Source organism: Cupressus sempervirens, chromosome 3 (assembly GCF_028749045.1).
Source record: "Cupressus sempervirens isolate cs-2001-9-10 chromosome 3, ASM2874904v1, whole genome shotgun sequence".
NCBI classification, from domain to species: domain Eukaryota; kingdom Viridiplantae; phylum Streptophyta; class Pinopsida; order Cupressales; family Cupressaceae; genus Cupressus; species Cupressus sempervirens.
Genome location: NC_143120.1, coordinates 1086173005 through 1086184552, shown reverse-complemented (window position 1 = coordinate 1086184552; position 11548 = coordinate 1086173005). Strand labels below are relative to the sequence as shown.

Genomic DNA, 11548 nt, shown 5'->3' with positions numbered 1-11548 from the left:
TACATCATTTGGGTATTTCAAATCCTCATTCTCCATTTTATCGCCAACTTGAATCTTTCCTCCATCTCTTTTGGTTTTGTCAAAGAGCTCAAATTATTGGGTTTAGATTTACAATTTCTTTTCCCTTTTTTGTCCTACCATGTTTTCCTAAAAAATGGTCCTCTTGGGTGACGATCCTATTTTCCCATTTTTATTCCTACAACTTTGGCACACTTTCATATTGGAGATTTTATTTACAATTTGGAAACAAAGAAATACAATGTTTTTTTTTCAAAAATAATTATTGAGACTAATGTACATTTTTTTGCTAAGGCCTGAATTTGCAATAATGTTATGCTATAGATTCAGGTGCAGATAGATAAAATTGTCCTTGAGGTTTCCCATTTATAAGGACTCCTTTAACATTCTGGAAATGCTCTTTTTATTGTGGCCCTAGTTCCTCAAAATGCAACAACTTCTAGTGCCTATTCCACTTCCCATGGTTAGCATCATGGTATAAGTGGCTCCAATAGGCAGGGTGATTCTTATTCTCAGCCTCTGCATTGTTAGTCTCCCCCTTGTCATCATTTTCCATAGGGTTTTGTTGTGCCTTAATGCCCATGAGGTTCTTCCTCAAGTTGGGTGGTAATGGTGCACCAAAGACCCCCACCTGCAACCATTGGTTGTTCAATTGACGACAACAACTAGGGGTGGATCTCCTCTTCTAAAGGTTTCCCTTGGTTCACATTAGCAATCTCTCCCTAGAGAGAAGGAAATGAGGCAGAGGATAGTGTTGATGGATGGATGCTTCCAGACCTCGAACCAATGTAAGAAACTATTTGGGGAGGAATTAATTAATGAACTAGACCTCTATCTCAATCTGCCACTACTCTTGCAACTTGAAGGTGTTCCACTTTTGGGCTCAACCCTTCAAATTATCAATTCATGTTCTTGGGCTTTGCCCATATGACTTTAGTTTCAGTTGTTTCAAGTTTCTAGGCATTGCCCATTTAACTTTTTTTTATGTCGTTCCATGTTTCTTGGTCTAACCAATATGACTCTATTTCTAGGACTTACTACTGGGGAGATGAAATTTTTAATCATTTTCCTCACATCTTTTCACCTGTATAAATTGATACTTTATTAGTAATGTAATTTTGGTCACATACTTCCAAAAATCATACAATGTATCAAATTAATTAAACAAGTTTCTAATTCATACCTTCATATACTTTATATTATTTTTAAAATGGTTTAAATTAATTAAATATAATATGATAAATAATATAATAATATGTAAAATAAATTATATATATATATATATATATATATATATTTGCATTATTAAATAATATATAATATTACTTATGATAAAAAAAATTGATAATTTATTAATAAAATTAAATGTCATGTTTATCATTCTTGAAAAAATTAGTCATCGTCCATCAAATTTTCACCATATACAATCTAAAGACTAGCTGACAAGCCAATAGAGTAAAATTAAAATTATTTGCCTTATCTTTATACGATTGAAATATCAAAAATTATAATTTTCATCACATACTTCCATAAAAAATTGTACAAAGTATTAATTTAATTAAACAAGTTTCTAATTCATACTTTCATAGACTTTATATTAATTTAAAATATTCTAAATTAATTTAAACATAATGTAATATATAAATATATATGTATGTATGTATGTATTGTTAAATAATATATTATATTACTTATAATAAGTATTTTAATCTATTAATAAATTTGAATGTTGTATGTATGATTTTGAGATAAGTTTAATAAGGTCCATCAAATTTTCTATGATCTAAAACTTCAAAAATTCCACGCTAGCTATCAAGTAAATACACTAAAATTATTTTCCTTATTCTTTTATGATTGAATGAAATGTCAATATTAGGTACATTGGTCTCAAAACTACATTAGGTGGTGGACACCAACATTAGATGAATATTACAAGGTAAACACTTTTTGACCATAGCAAAAACTTTCTTAGTACTCAAAAATTTCATGCTAGCTATCAAGTTAATACACTAAAATTATTTGCCTTATCCTTTTATGATTGAATGAAATGTGAAAATTAGGTAAAATGATCTCAAAATTACATTAGGTGGTAGACACCAACATTAGATGAATGTTACAAGGTAAACACTTTTTGACCATAACAAAACCTTCCTTGACGTTCAAGAAGACCGTAGATTATATTAACAAATATAAAATATAAATAAATAAAGCCATGGATAAACATGCTAAACTAAACTTGAAGTCATAAATAAACATGCTAAATGAACCAAATTACACCAGCCACGTAAAGTGGCATCTCCTCTAAAGCATTATACTACAATAGTGGACCCCAAATCGGGGCCCTCTCATTGGGCGAGCGATATGTGACCCGACACCTGTACCTCCAACTCATTATAACTTGACATCCAACTCACTCTTTGTTTTCTTACCTTAAACGAGATCTTGCACGCACGTGGACAAATAAACCCATTTTATACATTTTTATTTCATTACAACTGATAACAAATCGAATCAACCGCAGTTAGCGGGGTGTTAACTGAAGCATAACCACGGTAAAGTTGTGCACTGATGGTGGTAAAGTTGTGCACTGATGATGGTATGGTGGACTTGCAACTGGACAACTAAAATTCCAAAAAGAAAGAAAGGGTCGAAAAGTAGAAAAGGAGTGGAGTTGCATGTCGTGTAAGATAGGAAATGCAAAACACTCCACCGCCCTAATGCCGACATCAACGCCCCCAGAAATATTATTCCGCGTTGCCCCAAATTGGAATACAACCCCAAATTATACCCTCATTTTCCTTACAAATATCATCGTGGCTTAGCTGTGCTTCCCGCTCTTCGCACTTTAATATGTGCTCTCTAAAATATGGGAATAAAAAGAATAATATATTCTCTGCTCCCTTGCCATCTGGAACTTGGTTTGGGGCCTCCGCCCACAACAAAACGAACACATATATACCTAAGTTTTACATTTATTAGATTAGGAGCAATTATTATTATTATAATATTTATATATAAAACATTTCATTCTATTTTATTTTGTGTTTAGAGTTTTGTTTTCGAAGTTTTATTAGATAGTCGAGCACATGTGAAGGAAAGTAGAGGAGAAAAGACTGATCAGCTCTACCTCGAATGCCACGTCACCAAGTGAGTTAGGTTACCCATTTCCTATGCTAGTAAAACTTGGAATTCTTGACTGGTAACTCACGCCTCTTTGATTCCTTTCCCGGCTACGAATTTAAAACATTTTATGACTAATTTTAAAACAATTTGGTTGAATATAGTAGCCATCATTATCATATGGGCACTCACACTCAACTCATATATCTTGTTCGCATATGGGTATCTCTATAGTAATAATGTATATCTCAACAGGGAGTAGATAAGGGGAGTACATTTATTTCATGCTTTTCAAACATGTCAACACATGAGAGCAGGCCAAGTATTAAAGGAAGATGGAGAATGGTGGATACCTTATAAACCTAACTTACTAATTATTATTAGTATTATTATTATTTATTATCAATTGGAAATGTTTGTGTTTGAAATGGGAGGTCCCCTTGATTTGGACGAATGGAAAACGTCTTATTAGGGTGTAAATAGGGAAATGAAGGAAGCCTAATGAAAATGAAAAATAATTGATAGTGACCACGGGACAAACATAGCCCAGCGGCAGTTTCGATACGCCCTCTGCAAATTTACACCTAACCGATTTTGAAGATTTATTTCGTTGGTATTTGTAAAGTTGTGGTGTGTAGTAAATCGGAATCTGACGGATGCCTGTAAAAGGTTGGCGCGTGCTGAAACACGCTTTGTTGAAGGGAAGTAAGAAAAGAGAAGACCGCGCTGTTTTCGGGCTGCCCGTCAAATGTCAAATTTCCTGGTCTCCGTAAAACCGTTCAGCCAGTTGAGATATTTTAATATTTGGTTTGAACTTTGAACAACCCGGGAGGTAAGAGAGGTGCCTTGTTTTGTTTTTTTCTCGGGGGATACGATTTCAGCATATTGTGCATAAAGATCTGCAGGGCAGGGCAGGGCAGGTAAATAGATTTCATCTTAATAAAATAAACAAATCTTTCTAGAAATACAGTAATATAATTATAATTAAACGTCCAATATATTTATTTTTTGGTAATATAAAAATTATTAAACAAAACGTAGTAAATTGAGGATGGTTATGGAAGGTAGTTGTTTGTAAATGATATATTTCCTTAACTTGGACTTTCGTCTTTCCAATGGGATTGCTTGTTGTGCGGTTTTGGTGTCGCGTTCCCCCAAAAATGCCCATTATACGTTTTTATGTTGCAAGTGCAAATAGATGGGCCAGCTATATAATTCACTTTTAATTATATTTATGGGGAAATAAACAACATTAACATTTGAGCGGAGGGAGAGGAGGAGGAAATATATTGAGTAGCAATAAGCGAGATGCGATGTTTATCTCCATGATGCGGGGAGGTATACTCTAGTTAGGTGGAATCCTAACTATTCTCCGCTTATATTTAGACTCTTTCTATTATCACTCCTTGTGGCTGCTTTTTACCTGTCAGATTGGCTCTGGAATTTTCCCCCTAAATAGCTTTGATTGAAGATATCCAGGATCGATCTGCAGCAGCGGAAGAAGAAGAAGAAGAAGCCCACGATTGATTTGGTTCATCCTTTGCAAGTGTTTTCATGGAGGAAGAGCAGGAGGAAGTTGTGTTGCAGAGCTCCAAGCATGTGTGCAAGGTCTGCAACAGGAGATTCGCCTGTGGGAGAGCTCTGGGTGGTCACATGAGGATTCATGGATCCGCTTCTCTGGCGAACCAATTGAGTGGGGTGGAAGAAGATGATGGGCTTGTTAAGAGGAGGCAGAGCAGGGATGAGGATGAAGAAGAGGAAGAGGCTGAGGATTCATGCGGGGGCGATCATCTTCAAATCAAAAAGTCGGAGCAGATGTACGATCTGCGCCCCAATCGGAGACGGACATGGCGGTTTGCAGATCTAGACTACTCTTTTGCTGCTAACATGAATGGTGAGTTCTGTAGCTCCAAATTTCCAGTGATAAAGAACTACCAGGCCTGTGTGGAGTGTGGGGAGGAATTCTCCTCTTGGAAATCTCTCATCAGACACATGGAGTGTCATTTCGATGATCACAAAGTGGGGGGAGAAGATGAGGATGAACATGAAGAACAGAGCCAGTCAAATGTGAAAGAAGAAGAAGAGGGGGAGGAAGTGGGTGTGTTTTGGGACAGTGAGAGCGATACGGAAAGGGCGCCGGAGCGGAAAAAGAGCACAAAGGGGAAGAGATCGAATCGCAGCAACAGCAGCAACAACAGAATCCGCCATGGAAGCTCAGAAGTGGAGTTTATGGCGAGCTGTTTGGTCATGCTGGCGTCTTCAGGGGAATCGTGGGAACCCACAATTAACAAGCCCTCGACATTGGATGACGATTGCACAACATCCGGAGTGAGGGATCTCAAGCGGAAAAGAAGAAGAACACCTCTGGTTGGGGATTTGAAGAAGGCGGTTGCAGTGCCGAAGAAGATGACGAAGTACGAGTGCAAGACATGCAAGAAGATGTTCTCGTCATTTCAAGCTCTGGGCGGGCACAGGGCAAGCCACAACAAGGTCAAGGGCTGCTCGGCAAAGCAGGACGACGAATTGGAAGAGGAAATCATCACCAGCGATGAAGATCTCAGCAAGGATTTGGATTTCCCCAAATCGAAGTCGAAATCCCCAGCGGAAGAAGAAGAATCAGTGGGTCTGGGCAGCGTCATTTCGCAGAACAAATCGCCATGGCTGGATCTCAACTTGCCTGCTGCTCCAGACGATGATCCCAAATGGTTTCATCAAACCCAGGGACTGTCTTCAATTTCTACTCCAACGTGAACGAAACCCGGTCCCAATTCTGTTTGCTTTTCCCCAATCTTTTTCAGTTCCAGTTTACATTCTGTAAACTTCAAAATCTTGGGCCCCGAGTAGAAAAGAAACCAATTCCCAATGTTGAAGATTTGTCACAACATTCTTTTGTAATTATGAAAGGCCGAGTAAGCTCTTCTGAACCATCCATGGCAGCATTTTTACTCTTCTTTTCCTTTTTTTTTCGTTTTTTCTTTCTGTCCGGCGTGGGAAAAAGTGGAAAGTGGGTTCTGTTGCATTGAATCAAAAGTCTGTGGAGCGGCGAGCATTGATTGAGAGACAATGGGTGCTTGGCGTGTACGCAGAGAGGGCGGAGTAGATAATTTGTCACCGTCTGTTTGATGTGTAGGACACGGATTAGCCGCTCATTGTATCCCAAACTCCATCATCATCACCACATCTTATATATAAATATATAAATGTATGGTTTATTTTCTGTAGCTTGCTTTCATTTGATTTATGTTGGTTCATGAAGTACCTACCCATGTATGGTGGCTGGTTACAATGAATTTGTTGAATTCAAACATTTTATTCGTGACTATTTGGGAGGCATTAATAGTGTTGCAATGTATTAAATGTCTTCGGGAATCAACTTTGTTTTTGGCGGGTGGCGCGGGGAGAGAGAGCATGTACGTGGCAACGTGCAAGCGATGGAAGAGAAAAAGAGAGACCAATTCAATCTTTCTAATTTGTAGTGGAGTTGAATGGAGTATGTTGTGTGGTGAAGGACCGTTTCACGTCCCTGCCTTATGCTTTACTTCTTTCTTTGCCCAAAAGGACATATGTAGGACCACTCCAACAACGAATTCTCTACTCTCCCTCGCATGTAAAATAGTATTCCACAAAGCACCACTTTAGCATTGCATTTGTCTTATTGCTTTCAATAGTTATAAGCTGAACATGGGAGAAAAACATCAGTTTTATTATTATGTGATTAGAGGAAATAATAGTTTAGAATAGTTAGGAGTCAACTAGGTCTTGCTTCCTCTTAATGTTACTGGATATATTGAGAGAGTGGATAAAATGGTATGAGTGGAATTTGATAGTAAAGATTGGTTGGTTTGTTTTTTATTTTTTGGTAAGGTTTCTAAAATAAATTAAGTTTAAATGTGTTTCCATGTTTGTATTTTTGTATTTCTTAAGACATTCTTGTTGGTCTACTTTGTCATGTTTGGGTTGTATTTATTGTATATTCCAGTCAATTGAGTATTGGTTCAATTATAAACAAAGGTTTTTTTCCTTTTCATGTGATTAAAAGAAATAATAGTTGAGCGTGATGTCTTCTCTCCTCTCAATTGTTATTAGATATATTGAAGAAAGAGAATATAGTTGTAAGAAAATTTTGACTGACTCTATATGAATCCAAAGGTTAATTCTTAATAGTCGATCTGCTTGTATTCTTTCTTCTGGACTTGATTGTGTGATAGTTTTTTATTTCAGTTGTTTATTTTTCCCAAATAAAAAACAATCAAAATATTTTTTTAAAAAAATTATCATACAATCAAACCTAGAAGAAAGAATACATTGATATGGATTGTGGTAGGAATCTACAATCCCTAACGGTCAAACTTTTTACCACTTAGTCTAAGTTTAAGTAGGATCTCCATATTAGCTCTCCGATCAAATCTTTATTTTTCACCTCATTATGTTTGGATCTAAAGGAAATATCTTGATTGTTCACAAACAAAAAAAAAAAATTCAAGTTTATGATGTGTTGTAGTTTTGAAGGCATTTTTGGCATTTTGTCTTGTTACGTTTAGTTTGATTTTATTGTATATTTCAATCGATTGAATATTGGTTCTCTAGTCAATGATAAACAAGTCTTTTTTCCTGCTCATGTGATTAAAAGAAATAATAGTTAATGAGTTTGTTATGTATTCCCTCCTCTCAATTGTTATTAGATATATTGAAGAAAGTGAAGATGCTTGTGAGAAAATTTTGAGCACTCTATATGAACCTAAAGGTTAATTCTTAATAGTTAAAGTTTTGGTATTCTTTCATCTAGGCTTAATTGTGTGATAGCTTTTTTATTTCAATTGTTTATCTTTCCCAAATAAAAAATAATAGAATAAAAAAACTATCACACAATCAAACCCAAAAGAAAGAATATATTGATATGGATTGTGGAAATATACAATTGCTAATAGTCAAACTTTTTACCACTTAGTCTAAGTTTGAGTAGAGTCTCCATATTAACTCTTCAATCAAATCTTTGTTTTGCATCTCATTATGTTTAGATCAATAGAAAATATCTTGATTGTTCACAAATAAAAATAATTTCAACTATTAAGAATGGACCTTAGGTTAGTGAATGATGAACTAAATGCAATTTTTGGGAAATTTCCAAACCCAATCTTGTGTTTGGGAAGAATCCATTAGCTAGTTGCTAATAATAGACTTGACAAGTATAACTCGAACATGAATTTTTCCTTAACTAGGTACCAATATTAAATTAGCAATAAATTTTTTTGGAGATGTTTCCCAAATCTAACACCTTTGCCACTACTAGAAATTAATTATATAAATAAAATTAATATTTTTCTAAAGGATGAAAATTGCACTAGGGTGATATAAATATTAAATTAATCATATTTCAAATTGTGTCTCATTACTTCCAACTTAATATTTCTAAATGATGAAAACTTGTTATTTTTAGAATGTTTGGACTATGTCGTGTGAAATTTGATAACATGGTTAAAGTGAGTGGGAAGAATAAAGTAGTAGGTTTACTAAACTTGCATATATGTGACAATGCTATGTGTAAACAATGTCAACTCGGTAAGATGACTAAGTCAAATTTCTAAGCAAGTCGCACTCATCTAATGAGATATTGGAGTTAGTTCATACTAATATTTATGGTCCCATGAAAGTTTAAAGTTGCTATGGTGATAGATACTTTATTCTATTTCTTGATTATTATTCAAGAATGGTGACTATAATGTTTCTAAAGTTCAAATCTTATGTGTTTGATATGTTTAAATGGTACAAGGCAAGAGTTGAGAAGGAAACTTGTAAGCAATTGGAATATTTAAGATCTGAAGAGGAGGTGAATTCATGTCTAGTGAATTTACTAACTTTTGTATTGAGTTTGGAATTAAAAGGCAAGTATATGTACCTAGAACACCACAACAAAAAGGCATTACAAAGAGAAGGAACAGATATATTGTTGATTGTGCTAGAACACTTATGACTGAAATAGGAGTTGCACAAATATTCTGGAGAGAAGTTATAAGCATTGTTGTTTACACCCTTAACCAAGTTCAGTTAAAGAAAGGTATAAACAAGACACCATATGAACTCTAGTATGGACACACGTTGAATGTAAGTTATTTCAAAATATTTGGAATTAGGTGTTATATTCATAAGGACGCTAGAAATGAAAAGTTTGATTCAAAAGGATATGAAGGGATATTCCTAGTATGCTTTACTAAGAGTAAAGAATATAAGTGTTTGAATAAAGTGACTAAAATAATGGTTGAAAGTGCAAGTGTAACTATTAGTGAGTTTGTAGATAAGAACGATGAGGAAAGAAAGAAAGAACTTGAAGATTACAATAGATTTGTCTATGTACAAGAAGGAGCACCTAACACTTTACCCAGGCACCAAACTAAGCCACATCAGAGAGCAACTGAGCAATAGCCTTTAGTACTTGATCCATACATAGAGCACCCTAAGAAGAATGTTGAGCCCGAAACGAGTGTTGAAAATGTTGGAGGATGAAGAACCAAGCTTATTTTACCAAATTATGTCAAAAGGCACCATTCACAGAATCAAATTATTGGAGACAAGAATGCTAGAGTTGTGACAAGAAGTAAGATAATTGATAGAACATGCTTGATATTTTAGTTTGAGCCTAGAACTGTTAAAGATGAACTTGAAATGAAGATTGGATCAATCCTATGAATGAAGAGATAGATGAGATTGAGAAGAACAATACATGGAGACTATTATTGAGATCCAAAGACAAGAATATGATTGGAACTAAATGGATTTTCAGGAACAAGTTGAATGACAAAAGAGAAGTTGCAAGAAACAAGGCCAGACTTATATGTAAAGATTATGCACAAGAAGAAGGAATTGACTATGGAGAAACCTTTGCCCCTGTTACAAGATTGGAAGGAGTGAGAACACTTTTTGTATATGTTGCATAAAAAGGATTTAAGGTCTATCAAATGGATGTCAAGTCTGCATTTCTGAATGGAATTCTGGAGGAAGAGTTCTACATCGAACAATCTCAAGGATTTGTAGAGAAAGATCAGAAGCACATGGTATGTAAATTGAACAAAGATTTATATGGATTGAAGCAACACTGAGAGAATGGTATGAAAGATTGCATTCCTATTTAATTAAAATTGGATTTTTCAGAACTAGTGATAACAGTAACCTACACTTTAAGAGTGAAGCTAAAAATAAGGTATTGATAGTAGAAATATTTGTTGATGACATTATTTTTGGAGGAAATGAATTTTTGTACAAGTCATTTGTTGATCAAATGAGTAAAGAGTTTGAAATGTCTATGTTTGGTGAGATAGAGCTCTTTATTGGTTTACAAGTTCATTAAGATAAAGGAGGAATATATATTACTCAATCCAAATACATAAAGAAGATACTGAAAACATTTGGCATTGATGAGTCAAGACTAGATGACACCCCTATGATCATTGGATGCAAATTGTCTAAGGAAGGCAACTCAACATAAGTGAATGAGACATTATAAAAATCTATGATTGGAAAGTTGTAATATGTAGTTCATAGCATACCTAATATTTCACATGCAGTTGGAATAGTAGCAATATTTTCAACCAATCCTAAGGAGACACATATGAATGTAGTGAAAAGAATATTCAGATATTTAAGAAAACTAAAGAATATGGTTTATTGTACAAGAAATAAGGTGGATTTGAGATAAGTTTCTACAATGATGTTGGTTGGATAGGAAATGTTGATGATAGGAAGAGTACTAGTGTAGAAGCTTTCTTTTTAGGATAAAGATTAGTAACATGCATAAACAAGAAGTAGAGTTGTATCTCATAGTCCATTGTTGAAGCTAAGTATGTAGCTACTGCAATTAATTATTCAAATATTGCGTGGATCAAAAAATTGTTGGAAGGTATACAAGAGGAAGTCACAAATTACGAGTACTATTAACATATAAAAGAAGCCTATGATGCATGCTAAAAACAAAGCATATATCTCTCAAATATCACTACTTGAGAGAGAAAGTTCAAGACAAACAAGTCAATTTGAAGTATGTGAAGTCCAGGGAGCAAATATCTAAGATATATTCACCAAGCCATTACCTAAGGATTCTTTTGAGTATCTAAGAGGTAAATTAGGAGTCCTACCCCTATCCAATGTTCACTTAGTGAGAATGCACGTCGCATCAATTCACTACTGGTCAAAAAATATTTTTGGAGTTAATGCAAGAGTGAACTCACTCTTTAGGGACTATCCTAGAGTTGTGAAAATGAGTGTAATGCAGAAGATGTAATTAGTACATGCAAGGTACAAGGGTATAACTGCAAGGTTTAATAATTTTCTCATTAAAGCTTATTGTTACCTTTGGCATTATTGTCAAAGGGGGAGAGAAACAGCTATGGGAGAGAAGTATTGGATAGAAGCAATAAAG

The 11548-nt window shown here is 34.8% G+C and overlaps 1 protein-coding gene across 1 annotated transcript; it reads left to right on the top strand.

Moving 5' to 3' along the window:
• The first annotated feature begins 4383 nt into the window (after positions 1-4383).
• On the top strand, positions 4384-6359 carry LOC149570548 (uncharacterized). Its single transcript, XM_089823133.1, has one exon. It carries the CDS (start codon positions 4693-4695, stop codon positions 5887-5889), a length of 1197 nt encoding a protein of 398 aa, XP_089679259.1. The 5' UTR covers positions 4384-4692; the 3' UTR covers positions 5890-6359.
• The last annotated feature ends 5189 nt before the right edge of the window (positions 6360-11548 follow it).

Excerpts from the sequence above, each read along its gene's own strand:
- LOC149570548 (XM_089823133.1), top strand. The coding sequence starts at position 4,693 with ATGGAGGAAGAGCAGGAGGAAGTTGTGTTGCAGAGCTCCAAGCATGTG.